The following is a 27,364-nucleotide window of genomic DNA, read 5'->3' as shown; positions in this document are numbered from 1 at the left end:
AAGAAGGTAATGTTTTGTTGTTTTTCATTGAGATTTAGTTAAATCTGAATTTAAATGGATCTTCTCAAATTTTGTGACATGGAGGGCTCACTGGTTTTTGAAATCAGACTGAAAACCAGCACAGTTTTCATGTCAGAAGCATATTTCCTGTACAATGAAATGTTTCTATACAGCTTATTCTGAACAGTATTTTCAGCTTGAAGTCTTCCCACTTCATAGTTTTAAAATGAAGAATATGAATATACCAGTTTGGTGAGAGTTAAGCCAGATGCTGCAAATTGCTGTATTTTTGTCCAAATGCTGATTTAGTAAGGACAGAACATTTGATTGCAAAACAAAAAGGACATTCTTTGGTTTATGCAGATTATAAAGACAGAGAAAATCTATGTTGTAATAATTGTTTAAGATTTCTAAGCCTCTCCCCAACAGAACTGCACAACTCAGATTTTGCAAGTCACATTGAAGAGTAGAGATTCTTGCTTTTCTGATCACATTAATATCTAGTCCTAGATCTGTCATCTAGCACTAGATGTGGCCCTGGATCAGTTGCCTCACGGTCAAAACTGAAGGTGAGTTACATAAAGTGATAATTCAAACAAAATTAAAACTAATCACATTGAAAATAAAGTTAATTAATCAGATAATGTAACAAGGCAACACATTGGCTATTTATGGTAACAGTTGAATAAGAAATGGCAGTCCATTATTCTGTGCTCACCAGAACCAGATTGCTACAAACATTTAACAAACACAACTCACTCGTAGTAAATAGAAGCTTAAATCTAGCAAAACAGCTCAGCTATAGAGAGAAATCCAGAGGTCACAGCCACAAAGTGGGATCCAGAATGGTGTTTAGGGACCAAGACTCCCAGTGCAGTGCAAGGGGACATTTAGGCACTTTGGTCTTGCCTAGAGACAATGAATGGGAACACAGAGGAGGAGATGGGCCACAGCTTCTCTCTGGAGAAGCAGGCACTTCAACCCCAGGCCAGTGACTTTCTCCACTGGGCATTCAGACCAAAAAAGCTCTCTAAAGTTACTGTATTTGAAGTGGCAAAGCTCACTCTTTCCTTTTAGAAGCATATTGGAGGAGAAATTGAAAACAATTTCAGTACATTTTGGAGCCAAAGCATTATGCCAGAGAGTCATTTTAGTTCTGAAGGGGGTTGTAATCCTGATCTCCTCTGACCCTGCAGGTGATCCACCATCAACTGCAGGCAGCTCAGCTGGGACTGCTGCTCCAGGTGCTTGGTACCTGGGAGCCTGCTGTACAAAACTGCCACATTTGTGCTCTTTACCAAGTCTCTAAAATGCTTCTGAGTGGATTTTTTTAAAATTTCTTCCAGATGATTTGAGATCAGAAAAGGTGGGCTTCAAAGATTGCCATTGTTGACACAGCATTTATACCAGTGCCATGTGCATCTAAAAATGTAGGAAATGTTCAGCTCAGACAGATCTGTGAATCTACATAAATAAGAGAGACCACAGTTTTACCATTTTTACCATTTTTTTCAGGTTTTGAAAGGCTTAAAATAAGCTAATAAATATAAAAAATATTTTTTATGCTTAACTACAAAATTCCATAATTTATAGCAGTTTTTCTAATATATATTTTATTATCACATATGTACAACAGGCTGGCTTTCAGGAATAGCCTTAAAAAGCACAAGAAACAGAGTAGTTCATCTGTGACTTTTATAATGGGCCATAAATGTTTCAGAAGAATGGTCTGGCGAGGGACTTCTCGACTCATATTTTGTTCTGCAGGCTCTGAAAACAAAGAATGTGCATGTATTAAACAATAAACTATACAGCTTTTGTTTTGAACTTTGGCCTAATTGAAATCAGTGGCAGAATTCCCCTCTTTTTATGATTAATATTGTGGTATAAAATAATCCCCTTCGTTGTTATTAATGCATTGTTCTTTCTTCCATTTTCTGTATTCTTTAAATCTGAATTTTCTTTATATGCTGATATTCCTGTAAATGCAAACCTAAAGAGAAAGCCTCTGTTCCCATATATCCTTGACTTGCCTTTTGCATTTTTCTACAATTCCTCTTTGATCTATCTTGGAATTTAATAATGAAATTTGACTCAGTATCCCTCCCACTATACATAGCTCCTGCTACATCATGTTCTGTTACCTATCATCTGACAGAGCAATTCTTGAAATCTGGCCATTTAATTTGGTCCAAGAAAATGTATCATTTAAGAAAAGGCCATGTTCATTTAACTAAGTGAATGCACATTTCTGTTTTCTTACCAAGCATTGGTGTATGGGAAGTTTCTCATACAGAGGGAGGGAGGGAGGGAGAGAGGGGGGAAAGGATGGCAGGGATGGTGGGTGTTGTTTACAGACTCCTGTGAGCAAAAATGGCATTTGGCAAGAATATTAACTACAATAGCAGCATTCACAGTTTGGTTTCTAAATATGTTATAATGCTGAATATTCTCATTTCCTTTTTGCATTACCCCTGCCTGCTAGGAACATAGTCTCACAGAATTTTTGAATTCAGATTTCACCTTCCCCTGCCATGGGACAGGAAATGAAAGCTCCCAAAGCCTGGGATCTCTGCATGAATGGAGGGCATTGTAGATCCATATCGTATTTCACTCTTCCCTGCTGACACCCACAATGTCAGTTCTTTCCATCACTGGGCTGTTTTTAAAGACAATCACAATGTCCACCTTTTAACTAAGCCAAAACATTTTATTTTCTGTTTTTTCAGTTTCCTAGAAGCAGTGATTAATATCCCTATCAAATTACCTGATCTTTAGGAGAGTCAACAGGACTATTCCTAGGATGAGAGCAATGCAGGAGGAGTAAGCAATAATGTAGACATTGTCACCTAAAAATAAAAACAGAAAACAGAAATGAAACATTTGCTTTTTTAGTAATAAGAAACCAGTTTGAGATCTACATTGGAAATCCCATATATGTGAGATAATTAGCTATCAATTTTGTCAAAAGTAATTAAAAGGAGGAAAAAGACCTACATGAATGTCAGTGATAGGAATTACTCTTCCTTTGCCAGTTGATGCAACATAGTTTTCAGACTTCTTTTAGTAAATACCAGCTCCAATAGCACATCATAAGTAAAGCAGTACCTTTCACTGAGCTGCAGGGGAACAGCTTGTTACTGTGATTTTTGTTTTGGAGTATTCTCCCTGTTGATTTTTAAATGTTTATTTTATTTTGTGTATCAAAGCAGACTTGGCTCTTACTTATCAACTAGACTTATTTTCCTTTTTCACATATTACTGTAATCACAGTTTGGAGCAATACTCCACCTTGAATCAAATTAATGTAAAATGGGAACTAATACTGTTTTTCTGGGCCCCATTCCTGTGGAGTTTCCTTTTTCTGTTAGGCTTCTCACCAAAAAGTCACTTAGGTGGCTTATGTGCTAAAAATTCCAACTGTTGAAAAACTGGGAGCTGTTTCAAATTTTATTTTTCAAAGGAGGAGTAACTCTTTTTTCCTGAAGTAATGAATCCATCAGTCTTGATCAAATACCTGAAGGAAACGTTTCAGTTGAGAGTGTAATATAAACCCTGGGCATGGGATGGAGAGGTGTGGAGGTTAGATGACTTGACAAGTGGCCACAAATGCAGAGCCACGAGCAAAAAACACGAGACCTTTGTGTGGCTTTGGTGTGGCACTGATTCTGTCACCTTTGTACAACCAGGTAAGTTTTGTTTACATAGGAATTCAAATGCAGAGGGCCCTAGCTGCTCCTGAGGCTCTCCATGCCATGCCCAGGGTTTATGAGAAGGCCATATTGTGGTCCCTGAATAAGTTACCAGTTACTGTATGTTTCATTTTCTGAAAAAAACATCCCAAGTTCAAGTTTTCCAATATCAGAAAATGAAAGGAGTCATCAAACCACCACAATTAGCACAAATGGAATGAACATTCCATTTAATCCACTAACCTACTGGAAGATAGTTAATAAGGTGAATTTTTGAAGAAAGAAGTGTGAGGTCTATCTTAGAGAAGGACTGCTAATAATGTGTGTTAAAAACTACATCAGCAGTTGGCCTAGCGCTCAAGTTACATTTCTTTAAGATGATGGGTTTCAGCAAAAGAGTAATTTGTAGGCTTTTTTTTCAGTTTCTGAATCTTAATTGTACATGCAGCTATTTTTGAAAACTTTTTACAAATTTAGGAGCAGTTGTAAAGGCAACAGGTTCTTATTGTTGGAAACAGCAACTGGAAAGTGAGTAAGTGGAAAGTGACTTTCACGCATATTTTAGGCAGAGAAACTTTTGAAGTATGTCACTTACCACAAAAATTATTATATCAAACAAATTATATATTGTACAGTTAGGGATGGTTAAAATGGGCTAATAAATTCTCAGCAGAACACTGAGATCTTTTTAAGATAAAATTTGTAAAAGGTGCTTCATTTCAATCAAACAAAACACTATGAAATGACCAACTGAAATATTTTTTATATTTTTTAACAAAATCTGAAAAAATGCTATATTTTTGGTGAATTGCTGGTAAAAGAGGTGTTGATTCAGTTCTGTCAGGAACAAAGAGGGGTTTTGATGAATCTTCCTCTATTGTAGATCTACCTGTTTACGTACTGTTAGTGCATATTCATCAAACAGATTAATCCCAGCCTCTGCTCAGAGGTTCCTTGGCTACCTGCAGTTTGTCATGGACTTTTTTCTGCATTTATAAAACTGTCAGACTGACAGTGTTTGATACTTTACAAATTAAAGGCACTGGAGCTGAACTAATCTCAGTTCTCACAGCAGCTGGTATACTTAGAGATAAACCCTGCCAATTACATGTTTATCTAAATACTTAGCACTGCAAAATTCCTCAGTAGGAAATATATGATAAGACTACAATTTAATACAAAATTTCAACAGTTTTGGATCAAACTATATTTTATTGTATCTCACAAGAACAGGGTAAATGTTCTGTATTTTGGCTTCCATTCCCACAAAAAACCCACAACTTAGCCTCAAAGCTCCATGGTGATGAAAGTAAATCCTTATCTTCCCACATGAATCATTTTTCAAACTAAAGTGCAGGAAAGTCTTTAAAATTATTTGGATCTGTAAAGTCATTTATATAATTTGCATAGGATAAAGCCAAAACCAGGCTGAAGATGCATAATTGGGCAGTCATATTAGAAGTTTGGAGAAATTTTATTTGATTTATCACTTTTTGATATTGTTTCCAAAATGAGATTAAAATTTAAGCTTACAGGAAATGTCTGATTAACTTTTGTATGGTTCTGGCTCTGCCCACATCACATCTTGTTAACAGAGTTGTATCAGCCCAAAGATGATGGTCTCTTGGCCTGTTCCCTCCTGGGAATGCAAATGTGTTTAAATCCAGTCAAGATTTTTACACAATCCTGGTATCCCATTTTTACACCAAAAGCTGGAGTAATCATTTTTAAACTTTCACGTTTCTATTTATTTACAGATATATTTGAATATATGTATATATACTTAGATTTATTATTTGTTGTGAAAGACTCCTTCTATTAAAGCAATCTTATCCAAAGGGATGATTTATGATGCTGCTGAAGAAAACAGAGAAATCTAACTCGTTTTTCGAACAGTATTCTATATTTTAAAGTATTAAATTAAGAAAAAGGTGAAGATATACTGAGTTTCTTCTGAGCAGGTTCATCTGCAGATGGACATTCATTCCATCTGGTGAAAGTGCTCCTTGTGTCATTCAATGACAAACTAAGCATTCTTCTGAGATTTTAATGCAGATACATCAGCAGATTTTATCTCGTGGTTTTCAAGCAAAAAACAGCCAAGAAGCAAATGTCTTCAAAAGTCTTCACACATGTGACAGGACATATTTGACAACTTAACTGTTTTACCTCTGTGCCCTGAATTCTTCTTGGGATTTGATTTCATTAAAGATAAATATTTTGTGAAGATGATAACTCCCTTTGCAGACTGAGTAATGTACATTTATTAGCATATGTCTCCGGGACATTGAGTTTGATTTTTGGCAGTGAGATTTATGAAACAATTTGCACTATGGTTTTTACCATCAGATAGATATCCTGAATCAAATTCGTCTTGACCTGGCTTCCTATGGGACTTTTATGGCTTAGAGTTCCCATCTCATGTACATGACAGCTACAATAGAAAGAATATTTTATTGTATGGTTTAGGCTGGTCAGCATTCTTTGTATTTTTCTAAAGCCATCCAAAGTTCTTTTAAGACTTCAAGGAAAGATTTTTGGAAAGTATTCAGACTTCAATGTGAAGAGAATCATCTGGGTGCAGGTTTCTTCTTGCAAATATTTATCTGAATCTCTGAGTGAAAAGTAAAATGCATTTTACTCACTGAAAAGGTCTGCAGTTAGAACTAGTCACAGGGGTGTAATATCTCACATTTTGCATTTTCTCACTTAGTGCAGTTTTTCTTGTATTATGACTTGCATTATTTAACCACTAGAGTCTCATTCCAGCTGTGGATTCAGGCTCCCTCTCTAATTGGCAAGGAGGAGTCAATCCTTTCAGCAAATGCAGTCCAAAAAGATTGGACTATTCTTCCTTTGAGGGTCCCTGACTTCTTCTCTGGCTACACAGAGCACTTGGATGACATACATGATTCTTAAGTAACTTTAATACTAACACTACAGTCAAATGCTTCATTATGCACATACAGGAATCCCATTGCTTTAATCCATTTGTATCCCTTATCCAGGTTGCCCACTTTAGCAATAGCTGAAGGATGGCGAGGTCAGAAGTCACTTAATTTTCTATTGCATGCAGGAATTGAATTATTTTTTTCACAGTTAGAAGTGTTCTGTATGAACACTTCTGGGAATTAATTTGTAGTATTGTGTGGAGAATTGTAATCTGCCCTGCACAAGGTAGAACAGGTCACTGTCATTAGAGGTGACAGTGCATTAAGCTCCTTAGTGTTCTAACCCTGTAATTGGGCTCCCTCAAAAGGAAATATAAGATATAACATTTGTATATTAATTCAATATCCTTTAACTTTATGTTGCTTAATTTCTTACTGTAAATGCATGGAAATAAAAGCAGCTGCAGCTCTTCAGCCCATGGGATACTGTGTGCCCTTCTGCTGTGTATGAAGGTAGAGTCTGATGGGGTGTAACACAAGCCCCTTCTCAGACCACTTACTGTGGCTTCTCATTTTGTTGTGGTAACTACTACAGAAAGTCAAGAGAGACAGAAGTAGGTGTGACATCAAAGATAATAATTTGTATTACACATTATGACATTACTACTTTCTAATGACTGCACAGAGAGTCAGGCTCTGGTAGGCTTAATAGCTTAATTTTCCACAGTTATCATACAGTGCTTGTGAGACATCTATTTCAAAACCATTTATCAGAGTAATTGGTTCAGTCTGATTAACTTTATTTTGTGGATATATAAGCTAAGCCAAACAGGCAGGGAGATTTCCAGACCAAATGAAGGAGCAACAGGTTGAGCTGAGCCCACCCAAGGGATCAAACTTTGGTCTTTTCTATCATACATGTGAAATATCTCAAGAGTAGTGCTGTGGGAATCATAAAATCACTTGCCCAAACTCACCATTAACTGCAGAGGAATGGAGCTGTGCTCCAGAAATCTTTTCCCCTGGCATTTCTGTATTTACCCAGTGAAAACCTTTCTTCTGAATAGAAATTTGACCTGGATATTGGAAAGAAAATATCCATTTAAAATATTACTTTAAAATGATAATATAAGTGAATATTTTTTGATACTTTGCTAACAGCTGCAGTATTTATAAAGGGAGCTATTTAAAAATACTGTTTACTCATACCTGATGAACAAATTGAATGAGTGCATAAGTTCTTCCCATTTCACCTCAGTTTTTCTTATGGATGACAAGTACACCTTGAAAATATTTTCTGCCACAAAAGAGCTTAAATTCACTTTCCACATAAACTGTTTAAAAAATAGGCCCACCAAAAGAATTGTGTCCACCAAACCAGAACAGAAGTGGTGAGAACAGGGTAGCAGTCTGAAGTAATTTCCATAAGGCAGAGTTTATTCTCAAACTCTGTTGCTAGACTTTAATAAATTTTTTTCACAAAGGCCAGCCCTCTCAGTGGCCATAATATCAGGAACATATCTGAGAATACATATCTTCTGTTGAAATGAAAAATAGGATGTTTACTTAAGTAGTATAGTTTACAGAGTAGGATGCTAAACCATGCAAGGATACATGTGGTCACTCACATGAACATCAAACTGAGAAAATTTTATAATATCAGAAAGACTCATATTTGCAGCCTGGAACATTGTCCAAATAACAATTGACTAAACCTACCTGTAATTTGGATTTTTTCCTGTAAGATCCAAAAGTACAACCCAGAAATAAAATATTTTGGAAAATTAATTTTTTTTCTTTCCCTCACTGACATTTTTGCTTATTCCTGTTGAGACACTGATCCCACATTGGCAATGATCCACACTGTGCTTCTGCTTCATGCAGCAGCAGTCAGTCACAATTCCTGCCTCCTACAGAGTCTGCAGCAAATGCAATCCTGTGAGCACAGCACAGCAAGTAGGAAGATAAGAGGGTGAAAACACCATTAGTGGGTCTGTTCACACCAGTTCTAGAGGCAAAGATCCCCTTCCAAACCCTGGCCATCTGCCCATTCAGAAATGTTTAAGATCATTGCCATTGTAAGAGTGGAAGTCAGCCAAAAATCACCACCAGGCCCAAGGAATAAATCAGCAGGTGAGGTTGGGTGGGTGCATTCTACATCTCTGTACTGCCATGCAGAGAATGGCATTAAAAACAAGCTTTGTAATAAAACCCATAACCATCACCATCATCAGTTTAGCTGCATTACAACTAGACATCTAGGAAAAAGAAAAAGTAAAGCAAGAATAAGCTGCAAGTATTCTATAGAGTTGGTACTGATCCACCAAAGGCTCTGGATCCCCAAATTCTTTCTGTTTAACTGCCAGGAAATTGTTGCACAAGACAAGAAACACAAGCTTCTGTTTTTCAGTCCCAATTATGTTAGGGAAGTTTTAATCACAAAGCCCCTCAAACCATTTTATCCTGAGACTGCTTCAGGGAATGGCAAAAGCTTGTCAGCAATTATTTGATTATTCAGACATGAGGATCATCTTTTTGCTTTGTAGGTTAAGAAACAACTAACACGATGATGTGTTCACTCATTTGGAATATTAAATTCAGTCCTAAATAGAGCAAGTAAATAATATTCATCAGCACAGCTAGAAGTCTCAAGTCTAAGTGGGTTATGTTATCACTTTTTCAGAGGATAAAATTTTTAATATTTTCTCAGAGTTTGGGTGGACTAATCATTAACTGAATTAAGAGCAATGCTTCAGCAACTTGATTTTAATTTTTGGGTAGCCTTTGAATGACACAAAAAAGTTACATCCTTTTTCAGTGGTACTATTTTGTTTTTTGGAACTAAAAGAGTAGCTACTTCATTCAATGAAATGCATGAACAAAATTCATATATGCTTTCAAAATACTGCCAGCAGATAAAACTGTGAAAGAACCATTTCTTTTCATTGAAATCTTCAGATGTCATTACCTCTTCCAAGTCAGTTTAAGAATACATATAATTTTAGAGTATATATGTGGAAAATAGCTGGCATAGGGCATGATGCACTAGCCAGTTACACCCTAAGAGGATTTATATTACAAAATAGCTGGTGTGGTAAGTCAGAGATTTGAGGAGAAGAGAATGCTTTCATCATTGATCTGTTTGATGGACCAGTGCATGCAGCTGGAGCACTGCAGAGGCTGCAGATGAACCTTCAGGTTCAGTTTCTGCTGCAGGAGACCAGGAACCACCCCATGATAGAGAACCACCCTGTGACTGACCCACAACACAGAAGCTGGGGACAAAGAGGAGCTTTGCTTTGAAGGCACTCTGCAGGTTCAGACTAAAACATTAATATTTGCTCCTGTATTGCTGTTTATTGCATTAACAATTCTCTCAACCAAAGGCTTGGCAAAGACATGTATATTTAACAAAAATAATTAGCTAATCGAGCACATAAAAGGCATTACTGGTTTTGAAAAAGTACCTATAGTTCATCTCAATTACACCCACTGTTTTCACTGGAGACCAAATCCTAAAGCCTACTTTAAACAATTGAAACTATTTCCTGCAGAATGAATTCTGTTGCTAAATATGTGTAAGGATTACTAATATTAAGACTCCAAGAAGAAAAGAAAGGAAAAACAAATGCTATTTTGTATTATTTATAAAAGCAGTGTACCAAAGTACAATGCTAAGCCGAGAATAGGAAGACTTTGGAGTTTTTAAATTTTCATATTAATATGGAATCTAGAAATTATTTATTTATTTCAGAAAATTCAAATAATGAGACGTAGTCAATTTCATTGGTTCACTATTATAATTTTTCCCCAAACCACAAGAAGAAAACTGATGTCCAATTTTTGCTTGATATTGATTTAAAAAAACCCACAGCTATAGATCTTGCTTAAACCAAGTGGTATCAAAGATATAGTAAAGATCTGATGTAAATTAGCATCATAATTCTCTTTAACACTAATTATTCTGTAAATCTGTAAGTGCTACTCACGTAAGTCACTGAAGCAGGATTTGCTGTGCAGCATGTGATGGAAGAGCTGACACAAAGGCTGCTCCACAGGAGGCACATTTTGGCAGGTGCACTCCCTGTGCAGCATTGTGCCCCAGCTGCTGATGTAGGCTGCTTTGCAATCAGTGCTGGCAGAGCAGGGCATGTCATCCTTGAGGAGAGTTTCAAGACAAGCTTCATCACTGTAGCATTTTTTTGTCACATGTCTCCAACACTTTGACTGAAAAGTTGTGTATTTTCTCCTGGTAAGGAAAGAAATAAAGAAAAGCAAAAGAAGTGTGCAATGACACTTTAAGAACTGTGATTTCCTAAAAAGATATCACTAAAAGAATGTGTATTTCCAAGGTACCACTTAAGCTTAAAAATCACAATATTCAGTGATAGCTGACATAAAAACTTCTCTGATTTTGAGAAAAAGCAACTGCACTTCTAATCAGCATCTATTTCCCAGAGTCCAGTAAAAAACAGTGTGAATTCCAACAGTCTCAGATACTCAGAGAAGAAATGTGAATACAGGAATTAGACCTGTTATCACAATGAAGCCACACCAGGTGCTGTTCTAATGGATCTGTTTTTGAGCAGTGTGAAGGAAGAATAAGCATTCAACTTATTTTGCATTAAATAATCTACATCCAATCTACATCCCTTTGCCCTCCAAATGCTAACAAAATACAAAATGTCCAAGGCTCAGGAAAAAGTACAAGTAATTCAGTGAACTTAAAGATAAATTGATAGCAGAGATAAATTACATGAAGAATTAATTTGCTACCTAGTTCAATATTCTCAAATTATTTCTGTTTGTTTCATATTAGGATGGAATAAAACTGTCCTTTAATGCACTATATAAGACAATAGAAAATATCTTTATAAATTAACAAAAAATATGTAGATATTAATTAAAAACCCATCACATTTAATTTTAGGGGATAATAAAGGTAAAGTTTAGTATATTGTATATTAGGTCATTAAAATATTCTTCCTTAATCATATAAATATGTTATTAATTTGGTGTTGATATCATGTAGTAGCCACAAGCATGTCACATGGAAAAGCATGGACTGTTGCAATACTGGCTAAAAATTTTAGCATATATTTTCATTACACAAGCATAAGTTTTGAAGCAGATGCCACCTCTGTTCTAATGGAATTATTTTCATTCACCTCCTGATTTATGGATGTGACTAGCCATAATTCACAAACTAATTTTGCTAATTATATGCATTTATTGTCAGTGCCAGGAAACATTAATGTTCCCAAAATGATGGGGAATTCAGCCATTATGATATTACATGTCTATACATGTGCAGATGTACATTTATAGCCCTTTGGCTATTCTCACTGATATCAATCTGAATAATCTGCACAAAACAAAAACCATCTCTTGACCTCCGGGTTTATTGCCTGAAGGTTAATTTGAACACAACTTTGAGGTGAAATTAAACTTTAATCCACAAGGTGACTACACTGAAAAAACAAAGCGGGCTAATTGACTGTCCATGAAAGGGGGCAATTAAATTGAACTACAAATATGGGTAATCCTGTTGCATGCTTTAAAAATGTAAAATGAAACTTTGAAAAGGCATTATCCTTCATGAGATTTGTGGTCTGTGCATATTTCTGGCCAGATTTTCAAAAGCTTTTTGCAAGTATCCCTGAGATGAAGAGAATAAGACAAAAGTTTTTTGAACAGGCCAAGCTGTTTGTGTGGCTGTTGGGTACAAGGGGTCAGACTCTGTCCTCAAAAGGTAATTACTTTTACCAAATAAACTTTGTCTGGTCTGCTGCAAAAGTTGGGCAAATTGCTGGAGGGCAAAGGTGCAGACAGGCAGGTGTTATCTGAAGAAAGCAGTAATGAAAATTGCAATAGCAAAGTTTGTCCAGCAGAAATGGTGCTAAGTGTCATGATACAGGCAGAAGAAAAGCCCACATTAGATTCCAAACCTTTCTGAAAATCAATCATTTCAGTTTACTTGTGGGATTACTTCTGGAATTGCCACAGTTTACGCAAACACCTGTAAAGATGTCAAACACAGCAGACACAGTGCAGAAAATAATTTTGTTATAGCTGAGATACATAGAGCATAACAAAAATGTTTTCAATCATTATTCAAAAGCACCTTAGTGGGCAAAATACTTCTACTCACCTGCACAGTTCATTCTCTTCACACATGTGGATCACATTCAGACACGATGGAGGTGGAACTGCAGTAACTGCACAGGGCTTGCCATGGAGAAGTTCTTTGGCTCTGTGGCAGGATTCATCATGCTGGACACAGTCACAAAATATCATCATCTGGGCAACTTCAAAAGGCATGTTTCGATAGAAGAACCTTATGGCTGCTTGGCATCCTTCCACACTGCACTTGTTTACTGAGCAAACTTTAAGGTACAGGGACAGCTGCTTGTTGCACACTTCATCTTCAACACACTCCCTGTTCACATCCAGACAGCTTCTGTTTGCTGTGTACACTAAAAAGAACAACAGTTTTTAAAATAAAATCTCAAAAAAATTTTTCTCAGGTGATGACTGGCAGGCATCCTGTCTACAAAATTCCCAGTAAATCAAGCTTGATTCCCAAAACTCTGACCCAGCTCTTGCAGCATTGCCTCTTTTAAGCCTATTGAGTAACTTCTTTCTTGCCCTGCTTGGCCCTCACAAGCAGCACTCCTGAAACTGCTGAAATTCCCAGCATACAGTCTTATGCTAGGCATTAATAAGTAATGAAGAAGAGAATATAAATGGCATGTTTGTACATGTAACATCAGTTTAGATATTTCTAGACTGTGAAATAAACCTTCCAAAAATATCTAGAAAATTCTAGAACCCAAAAATGCTTATGGGATAAGTTTTGCTTCTGTTAATTTGACAGAATCATGATTGTTACCTGATTTACATGTACATTACTTGATTCTTACCTGTTACATTTTTGGGTTCTTCTCTATCCAGCACCTTAACTGAAAATATGTTGGATCTTTTAACTCCCTGCTCATCCATTTGAATGAAACGTATTAATTTCAATCTGAAGGTATGTTGTACACTGTCTGAAAATGGAGCTAAATTTATTTATTAGGATTCATAAGTAAATTCAGACTTACCTTGTTTGGGGAGAGCAGATAAACCCCATTGCAACTTTGTTTCCATACTAATATTGTCTAGAAGAAAAAGATACAGGTACAGGCATAAATTGTAAATACTATCTTAGCTTTTTAACTTTCAAGTATTGGCTGTCTCACTGGCATAGTGCCAGGAGTAAAAACAAACAAGAATGAAACAAATTAGTTTGACCAAATAGAACCCACTAACAAATTCTAAATCCACTATTACATATATTCATAAGTTTTGGGGTCAAAGCATAGTTTATCAAAGACTGCTGATAACATTTTTTACATAATTATCCTATGAACTCAAGAATTTTTTATAGCTTCTCAGTGCATTATAAAGTCAGATTTCTTGTGAATAAATAAAATCCAGAGGCCTTATTGTTTCTAGTTATAGTGAAGAGCTGAAACCAGCTGATTTAGGTTGTATCAAATTAGCACATTGAAGGACAACAGTATTTGCTCTCAGGGTATCATTTTCTATCAGATTGTGAATTTATTTATAAATAAACCTCCTTAATGGTCTTGTTTTCAATGTTGAATTGCAAATGGGCAAGGAAATATTTTTCACAGGCTGTGGACCGGTGTTATGCATGAGAGCGTTCAGACTGCTGGAATAGCACTAACCTGTGTCAGTGACCAGATTTTTCTCGTCACCATCACCATTATAGCCACCATCACCGCCATCATTTTCCCCAGCTCCCGACGCTTGGCTCTCCCGAGAGCGCTGCGAACACGGGTTGTTGACCATTCCCTCCCAACTGCGAGCGCAGCCCGGCCGCGGCGGCTGGGAGCAGGCGCACGGTGCCAGGGCGGCGCTCCTGAGCCGCCGCCAGGCCCGGGCACAGCCGGGCGGGCCGCAGCGGGGCGCAGGGGGCCGGCACGCCCGCCGGAAGCCGCGCCAGGCGGCCGCGCAGCGCGGCTGCTCCCGGCAGCGCCGCTCCGCCGCGCCGCACCCGCGCCCCGGCCCCGCCTCTGAGCCCGAGGGAGACTCCCAATAGCCTGGAGAGAGAAACGCAGACCAGTCGTGAATCAAACAGCGCAATAACTCCGGGAAACGGTGCTTGTCTTAATGCACCGCCATGAGTGAGACCGCCCTAGCTTAATTCCGATTAAACACATCAAAATTTCAGAGTCTTACAGACAAATGAATTGTGGGATTCTGGTGAACGCCAGGGAAAAAGCAGGCTTGGATTTTCTCAGGCTGCTCAAGGAAAACATGAGAGAAAGAATTGCAACATTGATTAAGCACCTGCTGGATGCGTGAGAGACGAGATGTTTTAGTGAAAGCGTGTTCACCAGGGTGCTACTGTAGCAATAGTGAACAAGTTTAAGCCACAGGAAACATGTCTGAACACATCCAGACTCTGGTCTCTGTTGTGTACACCAGCCAAACTACATTTAGCTGTTTTTCTCCATATTTTGCTGCCTAGTTGTTTTTCGGCATATTTTACTGTTTCTTCACATGCTTAGCTGTTTTTCAGTATATTTCTTAGTTTAAACCAGTATTTATAACAGGTGAATGAAATGAAACATTTTAAAGTGTTTTTTCTACAACTTGTTAAGACTCTTCAAAGCCGCTGAAACATAAACTGTGCTAAATTGAGAGAGAAGGAGCTAAAAACCAGAATACTGAAATTAAAAGACCCAAAATAAAGGTGGGCAGTGAAGTTTAAACAACCACCAATCACCATACTGAAGAGCTCATGCAAGACATGTGAACAGCATAGAAGCACCAATCAAAAAATGCATGATCGCATAAACAATAGTCTTAAAATGTTCAACTAAATCTAAAAAATAAATAATAAATTGGCTTCTGCATAATCAAAATAATTTCCAGCCCAAAAGGCCTATTTCTCCCACATGTTAACTTCCTCGAAATAATGAAATTGAGTCTATCCTCAGTTCCATGATCTACCACGATCTAGTCTATAAAAGTATAATTTGTTTCTTTAATGAAGGTTTTTTTCCTTCTCTTCTGCCTGTAGGAAGTTTGTTGTTACATCTTTTTGGCTGCTCTCCTAGCCCCGCAGCAACAATGAATCGTCCTGATGTTTACTGTGTGCTGTCAGATATATAGGACAGTCCACTCTAACAGTTCAGCAGCAAAACAGCAGTAAAAAGATCCTCACTAAAATTACTGCATAAAGAGTTTAACTTCACATAATTTTAACCACCTACAGTTTGGACCTATCACGGATTATCATCTAAAGCAAAAGTGTAATTTTTAATGAGAGAATGGTAATTCTAGAAGATGGTTGATTCATTACCTATAATAGTAATTTAATTTAGAGAGGGAGAATTATTCCTGAAAGTGCCTAGCAACACCATATGCTATCCTTTGCAGGTAAACTCAACCTACTCTAAGTCCATCCAAACTTGTTTCTACAGTGGTGAGGAATGTAATCTCAATTGGCAAAAAGATATAACATTATGGCATTTTGCTAGAAGCATAAGCAACTGCTCCAATGACATCAACATCAGGTTTCAGATATCCATCCTTCTTGTTTGGGGCAAGGAGTTTGGGGCAGATCAGGATGTTACTCTTCCCTCTGCAATAGGGGCATATATTCTAGTACTGTGTGATGAATGCTGTGTGATGCCAGTAGGGTGTGATGGACCAGTGCCAGGAATCACTTTGAAAATCACTTTGAAACTCACTTTGCAGACTCTCATTCAATGGATGATTTTACCTCTCTTGTGTCAGCCTTGCTAATCATTATGCCAGGAGACTTTGGACCAGAAACTGCAATTTCTTCATGTACTAAGTAATTCCCAATGACAGAGATAGGCTCTCTGCAGGGATAAGAGTTCTCAGAAAAAAAAAAAAAAAAGTAAATTGAGGGGCCTATTGATTACAATAGAATTTTTAAAATATGCACTATATATTATGTGCAGCTTTATGAAGGTGGTGACTGTGTTTCACACATCCAGTAGCCTCTCCTAGATGTAGTGAAGGTCCTCCTGCAGCACAGTGTGACACAACTGCACCCCTGTGCATCCCCATTCACTCATCCTGCCATTCAGAAGGTGCTGAATATGTCTCTCTATATTCACAACCTAGATCCAGTGACTCTCAAATTTGCATGGCAATGAGTAGCCCTCAGCACACATTGTGTATTCACTCCTGCTTCCCAGTGGATTCAACAGGAGTTTTAGAAGCCATTGAATTTCTCACATGCATTTTATTTCATACGCATGCTGGAATGTGAATATCACAGAAAAGACAAAACTAATTTTTTTGGGGGCATTTATCAGACTTGAGTATATGCAAAGAAAGTTGAATCCACTTAAAATGGTGGTTGCAAAATTACTGGGTTTGGTCTTCATAATTACAACTTTATGTTTATTTACCTTTATTAATGCCGCAGTGTTTCCCAAGCCAAGTTGTGATGCTACAGATATTGTCTGTAGTGCAGACACAGCTTTTAAATTCTGGGTATTCATCAGCCAGGACCTGGATTATCCTATTACATCCAACAGTGTCTTCTGCCTTGCATCTATTACCTAGAACTCACCATTAAAATTATAATTTCATTAATGTTTATGAGTGCTCAAGGGATATGGTTACATAAAACAATTCAATTGAAGAACAAAAATAATATGCTTTGCCAAGAGAAGATGGTTTGTCATATTTTACAAATTTTAAATAACATTCAAAGTAATATAATAAAGCTGTGGATACAATATTGACTTCTTTTATTTGATCTGACCCATTGCCAGAATATCTGCTCTCATTTACAAAGTACATAAAACCTTAAACTCACACCTTTTATTTTAGGCAGGTAAGGCACAGAGACCAAACGAAAAAGGTGCCCAGGAGTGGAAGGGACAGGAGAGACTTATCTTGGTCCTGTGTAGCAGAAATGAGGTGCCTGGCACAGGGACAGGAACACACAGTGCAGGCTTGAGGCATCCCCATGTGATGGAGGGAGAGACAGGACACAGAGGGCAGACCCAGGATAATTAATGGTGATGAGAGCCCCAGGCTGAGGAGATGCCAGCTCTGGGTCAGATTCTCTCTCTCATGTGAGAATGTGCATGCCTACAAATGCCATTTGGATATTGTCTTGAACTGCTACTCTATAGAAAAACTTCACTGCCTAACTTTGAGAATGACAATAAACTTAAAGTAGCCCAAGAATAGTCTGATTTTTAGGATTCTTATAATAAAAATAAAGGAGAAGTTAAAAAAATAGGCAGAAACTTTAGTTTGCTGGCCCTGTTTCAAGTCTGTTTACATGTGCACTTGGACTGAATGGTAAAAACTCACATGGGATGTCAGGTCATATTTTCCATGTATGTGTAGTAAAAATAAAGAGCATGTACTAGTTTGTGGTACAAAGGTAAATCAATCAGCCATCTACTTTATGAGCTAAAAGCTTTTCTAAAATCTTATTATTACTATGATAGTGGGATTGAGTGCATCCTCAGCAAACTTGCTGCTGACACCAAGCTGTGTGGTGCAGCTGGCTGGAGGGAAGGGATGCCCCTGGAGGGACAGGCTGGGGCAGTGGGCCAAGGCAAACCTTATGATGCTCAATGAAGCAAAGTGCAAGGTCCTGCAGCTGGGTCATGGCAGCCCCAGACACACCTGCAGGATGGGCAGAGAAGGGATTGAGAGCAGCCCTGCAGAGTAAGGCTTGGGTGTGGAGGTTGGTGAAAACCCTGTCATGGGCCAACAGTGAGTGCTCACTCAAAGCCTGGGCTGCATTCACAGCAGCAGAGTGGCTAGCAGGGTGAGGAAGGTGACTCTACACCTCTGCTCTGCTCTCATGAGACCCCACCTGGAGTGCTGCACCCACCTCTGGTGTCCCCAGCATCAGAAGGGCATGGAACTGTGGGAGCAAGTCCAAACAAGGGCCAGCAAGTTGATAACAGGGCTGGAGCTCTTCCTCTACAAGCACAGGCTGGGAAAATTGGGGCTGCTCAGCCTGGAGAAGAGAAGGTTTTGTGGAGACCTCACAACAACCTTCAGGTATCTGAAGGGGCCTAAGGGAAGCTGGAGAGGGACTCTGTCAGGAACTGTAGTAACAGAACAAGGAATAATGGATGCAAACTGAAAGAAATTTAGGTTAGATTTCAGGAAGAATTTTTTTCCTGTGAGGATTATGAGACACTGAAAGAGGTTTCCCAGGGAAGCTGTAAATGCTCCACCCCTGGCAATGTTCAAAGCCAGGTTGACAAAGCCTTGAGCAGCCTGGTCTAGTGGGAGATGTCCCTGCCTGTGGCAGAGGGGGTTGGGATGATCTCTAAGGTCTCTTCCAACCCTTAACATTCTATGATAATGTGATTTATTATTGCTTAAGAAGGTTACACATTACTCAAGAATGTTACATGTGAAGCAGTTTAATTTAATTTAGATAAGTTTTATTTTGTGAAAGCCATGATCTACCATGTTGAAACAGGTATGTGCTGATCCAGCACATTTCCTCTCTTTACCTCATAGTTATTAAATGTCTCACAATCTCTAAGAGAAGCAGTACTTGTTCCACAAGATCCAGCCAGGTCTCAGGGCAAATGAGAATTGGTTTAGTCTCCTGAGCACACAGGCTGATGTCTCTGCCCTGCACATGATGCTGGCTGGTTCCTGCCTTGCTGCTTCCTCACAGGTGTGGAGCAGCAAAGACTCTGCACTCAGTAAAACTGCAAAGTGACAAAAAGTCCTGTGTCACCAGTGCCATGGGCAAGCTTTGATGTCACCAGAGTTTTAAAATCACTTATGTGTTGTTGACACAAATAGCAGTGGAAGGCAAGGGAGGCAAGGCTCTTCAAGAGGGAACAGTGCATTTTGCCTGTGCCTGAAATAATGAGAATCAGCTATTCCAGACTTCACATCCTTCTCCTGATCCCCTTTTTTCAAACATTTTTCCTGCATTGCCTTTTCTCCAGTTGCTGCCTAAGGAGGGTTTGAGGGGTATATCAAACAATACACTCCTAGAGGGGAATGTCACAGGCCAGCAAGAGCTGCAGGCCCCAGCCTCTGCTCCCACTCCACCTCTTGTATCAGCAGAGAAGTTGATGGTGGCTGTATCTCTCCAACCTCATCTTCACCTTTCCTTCTGCTTTTTCAGAAATAGATCATCACCCTTGGCCCTTAGCCCTCACAGTTCCAGACATCAAGGAACTCGGGAGATTTATCAAAGGTCACAGACATAGGATAGTCCCTGACCATAAAAATAGGATGGAAAGGATGTGGTGACATGGCCCATGAAGATGAGCATAAGAATATTCTACTTTGTATTTATCAGCTAAGTAAGGGATAATAAAAGAATTTCAAGAAAACATAGAAAAAGAGCAATAAAGATCAGGAGGGGCTTGTGTAAATTAACTTATTCACAAAATTTATGACTTTCTTTTTCAAGGTGCAGAGTACACTTCCAGGATGAAGGTGAGTAGAACTAGAAGAATAAAACCCCCCACCCCAGTTTATTCTGTGCAGCACCCCAGCCTCACTCAGCCCACCTGTCTCCATGACACTGACAGGAGTGGCCAGGAGTCAGGGGCTGCGTTCAGTGCTCCCTGTCTGAGCTCTGGGCTGAGCCTGCACCTGATGGCCAGGGCTGGGGGAGAGGTTCTGGGGCTACACACATGCAAAGGGCATGGACAGAGTCAGGAAGCACATCAGATTTATGGGGCTCCCTTGCATGACTTCTTGAAAACTGTATAGAAATAACCTATTATCAGTATTGCTCTGTTTGTACATGGTATTGATTCAGCTGTGACGAACGGCAGAAAATATTTTATTACTGGTTTTCAATTATTGTTGCTTTACCAGAGATTAGTTCTAGGTAATATATTCTATCTTATACATATGCTTCTAAGGCATTTACCAAAAAAAAAAAAAAGCTCTCTCAACCTAATGTTTGGCAGCCATTATTCATAATTTGTTTTATTTATAGGTACATAATTCATGTACACAGGACCACAGACAGAAGCATGACAGAGTAGAAGCTGACACTCCAAGAGTGATAATCTCTGCTTTTGCTTAATCAGCTCTTCAGTCATCTCAGTGGGAATTGAATTTGAAGACTACAGGGGAAAGTCTGAGGTTTTCCTCTCTGGCACTGGTGAGACCACAGTTTGGATAGATCTCCAGAGATCCTTCCAACCTCAATGAGTCCGTTATTCTAAGAAAAGTAAACTCATCAAAATTTAATTCAAAATGTGATTCCTTAAAATTTAAGTGATCTGAGTTGCTTTTTTCTTTTGAAAACTTTCACTGTCTCCCATCCAGAAAAATTAGAAAAATTTATACTTACGGTTAAATCAGAGTTCAGAAATGTCTGGTTTGGGTTGTTTGTTTTTTTTTTTTTTTTTTTTTTTTAAACACTGAAATAATGAAAGGAAAATAAACAAATAACAAAACCCACAAACAAATCATAAAGCCCAAACCTTAAAGTCTTCATTCTGCTGTGCTGAAATTCTTTTGATTTTTTTCAGAATGAAAAATCTTATTTCATCAAAATTTAATATTTCTATCTTTTCTATCATGACCTGGAAGCTGATTCATAGACTTTTTTTCACACTCTGTTTTTTGTTTCCACCATATTTTGGCCACAGAAGTAAAAGAAGGATTGGACTCTGAGGATTATAAACTGATACTCTGGAAATGCTGCTGTAGTAGTGGGGAAGCAGATGGAAAATTTGACAGGAAAAGGAGTGACTTAGGCAGTAGTTTGGGGAGTGTTCCCAGACCTGCACTGAAGAGCAAAAGATGGGATTCTTGATAATGGGCACATTTAACTTTGAGATTACAGTCTGATGGACTGAGTTATTGAACTTGTACCCCAAAGGAGTTTAATTATAATTTGTAGTTGGATTTTGCATAAAGAAGCTAACAAACAAATATTTACCCCATTTTCTATTGCCTCCAAGTAACAGGCTTGTGCTCAAAGGACATTTTCCATTCCTATAGCTCATCCATGAAGTTTCTAGACTTGCACATGACAGACAGTATAATGTTCTTCTTGCTAATGATGCTGCTGGTAGGTTTTCTATCACTGTTTCTGTGGGCTGCCTGAGAGGTACCATCAGTCTGACTGCATTTACATGCTCTGGGATCAGGGTACCTAACAAGCACATTTAGTATAATTTGTCCTAGACCCAACAATATTTGAGTGCTCTGCAATGCTGGAGAGTCCTTGCCAAAAGCTATTATCCTAAGGAAACACACAGATGCAAATCCAAACAAGCAATCACAAGAAATATTATTTCTGGAAGGTTTCTCTGGCCCAGTTACAAATATCATTAATATAGTGAATAGGTACATAGGACAATAAGAGAGAGAAATGTCATATTATGGGACAGTGTTGTACATCCAAAGGGGAGAAGTAATCATGCTGGCCCACTTCATCTGGCTGCAGGGGATCAAGATTAACAGGCTACAGCACAAATATAAGTCTTTGTGGCAAGTAGTCCTGGTGCTAATAGGTTTGTGAATGATGTGAGAGAAGCAAATTCAGCTTGTCCTGCTTTGGTTCTAGAGAGCTCATCTGTAGGTCACTTGAGCCAGAAAGTACTGCATATTCCAACCTTTTTTTCTTTTTCTAAACAGCAGCTATATCTTTTGAAACTGTTTCACTTCACATAAAATATTTATCAGATCAATAGAACATGGGCTGAAGCCCAGCTGCTTTGGGTACTGTAGTAATTGTTATATTATCATGTATTTTTCATTTACTTCATCTGTTCTTAAAAATTTTCAGCCATTCTGTGCAAAATAGATAAGTATCTGGGAAAGCACACACTAACAAAGACTCCTCAGAGAATGTTCTACTCTAATAATTTTAAATATTGCCTTGTGACTTGGGACATTTTTGACACCAAATACATGCAACAGATCAGACAGACAGAGGCATTCATGCAGGTAGCTCACACTGCAGGTGAATGCTTTAGCAATGGCTTATTGACCACAAAGCCAAGAAACTTCTGCTGCCTGGCTTCCCCCACAGGCCAGACTGGGTCCTGACATCAGGGCAGAGGGACATTCACATTGTCAGCTCTGCTGCAGCTGAGGCTCTGAACAGATTATGGCATCACAACATGGCTTGTTCTGTTCAAATAAGGCCATTATAAGAAGCAGAGAGATTTCCACAGAGATGTAGATACTTCTGATTCACCACCACACAATGCCCCATGAAAGGTGAACTCAATCAGAAAATAGCTCCTGGCCCTTAGCATTTGCTAGAGATGATGTAGTGACAGGTCACTTGGCACTTATCAATCAGGAAAGGTGTCATTACTAGCTTGGTCCAATGATACTACCAGATTATAGTGCCACTCTTGTCTCCCTTCCATATTCACAGCACCTGGAAAATGGATTCCAAGCATTGAACAGCAAGGTCTGGGAAGGATTTAAAGAAAGAGCTGGTGAAAGACACCCAAGGTTTGTTCAAAAAGACAATAAGCCTTCAGAGATAGGAACATTTTCATTTGAACAACCACAAAGAGTAGGATGGGTTTCAGCCAAACTTATAATACCTGGTCTTTCCCTGATTAAAACATAGATTATTTGAAAGTAAAGCACCAGCTATTGGAAATGCAATAAACATCGAAAGAGATTAAATATCTGCCTTCATTTACATGAGAACCTGTTTAACAACTCAAGGAGGCCCAGTCATGCCACTTTATAATACCAGCATCCCCTGCAAGTGAATCACAGTGATGTGTTGGTTCTTTTCACTGAATAAACACAGTGTGCTCCCCTCAATTTTCTTTGAGGCATTCCTTATTTTATTTGTTTCTTATTCTAGTACAATAATTAAAAATGACTCTAAGTAACTACTACATTGTTTAGGGTATATTGTGTGAGGTTATAGAACCACAGAAAGGTTTAGATTGGGGGGGAATTCAACCCCTCTGCCATTGGCAGGGACATCTTCCACTAGACCCATGCAGCCTTGCCTTGAACACTGCCAGGGAGGGGGCAGATCTACTCCTCCAAATTCTCTCAATGCTGGAACTTCTTTTCCAGTTGCATGCAGGCTTTATTTAACAGGATCCCACAAGAATCCAATTTCTGCTGAATTCAGACTTCTTGAGTCTGGCTCTTCAGGCTCTGACTTTGCTCATAGTACAGAAATTTCATTTATCACTTCCTTGAAGAGACAGTGTGACTCTTATTAAAAGTAGCATTAGCCATTGTAAAGGATTTCAGAAGCTGTCTTTTGCCATAATTTTTCTCTTTGAAATCTCACCATCTTCATTTAGTTACCACAGCAATACTGTAACAAACTGTGAATATGCAACCATACAGCAATTCAAAATTGAGCTACGTACACCATACAGAATTACCTGAAATACTGCAGGCATCTTCAACCACATTCCAGATACTCTCACATCCTTTTCCAGCATTAATACATTGTTCCCTCAAGTGCAGACAGTCAGTAGTCTGGACAGTAGATATACATGTGAAGTAAATTAACAACACTGTAAAAACAGAATATAATGACTATTTAATGCAGTAGATACTGTACTGACCCTTTCCCTTTACACATAAATTTAAAAAATATAATTTATTATAGTTTTTCTATAGATTCACATTTGCTATCAAATTAATTTTTAGCAGAATAAAGTTTTTTCTCAATGTTGCAACTGGAAAATTAAATTTAAATGTTGAAAGTTTCAGTGTGGCATATTTTGCATTGGGTTTACCCCAGTATTATAGCAGCAACCATATCTATATTTGACATCAGTGCATAGATACAGAAATTGCTGCAGTTCTGAGATCCATAATAAATTCAGAAAGGAAGACAGTATAAAATTCAGAGGAAACAGCATTTTATTTGCATGAAATCTCACCAAGCTGGGCTTTTTAGGAATTCCTATGAATAGAGTGTGTGAAAGAGATTTGACAGCTACACAACTGTTAGATAATAAACCTGATTTTTTTTTTTTTTATAAATACAGTACTCTTCATTCTCTTTATTTTTACTTCACAGACACATCATTTCTTGAAAGTAACCCCCACATTTATGTCTTTATCTGTTTTCCTGAGGGCATTAAGCCTGTTAATTACTTTAAAAAGTTCTGGAGGTTTCAAGCTAAAGAATTTTAAGGCAGCATTGACTGTGACTTATCAGTAGAAAATTAAATTGCCTTGTTAAGAAAGGATAAATCAGCTGGAGTTTTGCTCTTTCATTAACATTCCCATGGTAAGACAACCTCTAATTTGTAATCATGTATCTTTATTTTCTATAAAATTAAATTTCAGTCACTGATTTCAGGACTTATCAAACTGCCTTCTGAAAACCTGATGTTCTTTAGTTGTTGAAGGACACATCATCTCTCTGACCAAATACTGTTTCCCCCCATCACGTTCAGGCAAATTCATATGGAATTTGAGTGGTTTCCAGCATTGTTTAATCCCTTCAACATCATGTGCATGAGGCATGAAATATTGCCTCAGGATTTGTCCAGACCTTATTCAAAGAAATTAAATTTTTCTAACTATACATTTTAGAATAAGAAATTATGTATCAAATATACCTCTAGATAACCTTAAAGAGCCACTACTCTTTAGAGGTGATGCCATCCCTTCTAGAAATTATTTACCAGTGATACAATAATGCTGCTGTAGGGAGCACTTTTTGGATGCATGTCGATTTACATGAAGCAACATTTAATACTTTATAATTGACAGGTGCAACAGCAACTAGTGTGCCTGTGAGACAAAGAAGAGGCCACATGTGCTTATTATAGCTGGTGCTAATCCTTCCTCAGTTGTGCATATTGCTGGCAGTTCTCAGATCCCTGCAGGACTGGTGGTGATTTCAGTGAGTTCCAGCCTGGAACACTCTTGGGCTGTGTCTGCTCATCAGCCTTGAAGACACATTGATAAAAACAGCTCCTACCTCTTGACATTGAGGAATGTGCAGCTGGCCTTGTCCATAGGGACAATTTTGGCTTATTATGACAACATTTTAGCTCTAGGACTGCCTCCAAAAGATCTTTCTTAATGTAAAATTATTCACTATTTACTCAGGTGACAGAGAAAAGAAGTTGCCAAATACCTCACAGGTAAAAATGACTGCATATATAAAACAATATAAAATTACAATCCCACAAATTTATTAAGAAAAGGTATTTTGCTGGATGACCATTTATCTATTTTGTAGGTTCTAACACAACAGAAGATTTACTCATCTGACTGGGATTCACAGCACAAAGTGTCTGTGCTCTCTTCCACGTTGAGACAGTTTTGAAGGACCAGTGGCTGAGACAGTCAAAAACAGGCTGATTGCACAGCCTTCCTGCTACTTTTTAGGGAGTATTTCATACTGCTGCTCATTTTGAACCTACCTGGAAACTGGCCACAAAATGGGAGGTGATGTCTTTGTAAAATAAAGAGGTGAATAGCATAATCCAGGATTGAAGGCACTTCAGCCTGAGAAAGGTCTAATGACACTTTATGGATGGGTCTTTGTTTCCTTAGCTGTACAGAGGGGGTACACTGCCACAAGCCTACCTGAAGCAAACTGTCCTATATGATTTTAGAATTCAGGGCACTGTAGTTTATGCAATTCCTTAAACTGACATTTACTACTTCAGTTGCTCACTGTACTTATTTATTCTCGTGTTTGGAATACTAAGTGACTTCTGCATAGGAGAGTTCAGGGTATCTAAGCGTCAGTTTGTAGCTAAGAGGGATCCATATTGACAAGAAGACACACATTTAAATTTCTACAGATGTCTGCATTTTTATGCAAAGGCTTATTGATTCACTGGGTAGGTGTAAAATTCTCTGTTCTCTATAGAATTTGGTGTCTAAGGTCACAAGAAAGATGGGGAAAGGAATCTTTTAGCACCTTCATTTTGCAGATTGGGAACTGAGGAATGGAGGAATTACATTTCCCAATTCTGAAATCCTAAAAAATGTAAATAAGTAATAATGAATATTGGGAAACCAAGGTATGGTTTCTATGCAATGGCAAGAGCAGCGAGATAACAAGCTTCAAAAGCAAAATGACAAGCAACAGCTGAATAGTTGAAAAGTCATAAAGAACAACTTTAGTCTAACAAAAACTGGGGCAGAACTACCTACGGAATATTTTTAACACAGAAATATAAGTTTAGAGTGGTGGGGTATTAAACAGAGAAGCAGCATGTATACAGTATGCAGTGAGCAGAAAAGGAGAATAACAAAACTTAAAACATCCTTGTCTCATCATGTTCTACCTGTACCAAATCCTTCCGTACCCGCTGTGTTGATTTTCCCTTTTTCTCCACTCAAACCCAGAGGAAGTGTCAGCAGCAGCCCCGTGTGTAGCGCTGGCAGCACCCAGCGCTCCCCAGCCAGCGAACAAGTGGCTGCTCATTCGCACCGGGCTCCCAGCCGGGGCTCCCAGCCGGGGGGTCCCAGCCGGGGGGTCCCCGCCGCTTCCATCCTTCCCTCCGCTTCCATCCCTCCCCAGCCCTGCCCTGTCCTGCCCTGCCGGGGCTCCCCGAGCCGCTCCCAACAGCCCCCGGTGCCCCGCCGGGAGACCCGCGGGGAAGGAGCCCCGGGGGGGAGGGAGGGACGGGGCGAGGCGAGGGTCCGGAGCCGCCGGGGCCGCACTTACCGGGGCCGCACTTACCGGGGCCGCACTTACCGGGGCCGAATTTACCGGAGCCGAGGAGCGCGGCCATGGCGGCCGCAGGTGCCGGAGCGGCGCCGCCCCTTCAGCACCGGCCG

At 38.8% G+C, this 27,364-nt stretch overlaps 1 protein-coding gene across 1 annotated transcript; it reads right to left on the bottom strand.

The window, feature by feature from the left end:
* Positions 1-449: 449 nt before the first annotated feature.
* GFRAL (GDNF family receptor alpha like) lies at positions 450-27,364 on the bottom strand. Its single transcript, XM_079298291.1, has 10 exons — positions 27,297-27,364; positions 23,986-24,120; positions 17,044-17,202; positions 14,317-14,691; positions 13,687-13,743; positions 12,735-13,059; positions 10,573-10,832; positions 7,561-7,659; positions 2,768-2,849; positions 450-1,770 (listed from the first exon to the last, which is right to left on the bottom strand). The coding sequence occupies exons 1-10, from the start codon at positions 27,316-27,318 to the stop codon at positions 1,683-1,685; spliced, it is 1,602 nt and encodes a 533-aa protein (XP_079154417.1). The 5' UTR covers positions 27,319-27,364; the 3' UTR covers positions 450-1,682.

This window comes from Erithacus rubecula (genome assembly GCF_903797595.1).
Source record: "Erithacus rubecula genome assembly, chromosome: 2".
NCBI lineage: Eukaryota > Metazoa > Chordata > Aves > Passeriformes > Muscicapidae > Erithacus > Erithacus rubecula.
This window is presented reverse-complemented; position numbering and strand designations above follow the sequence as displayed.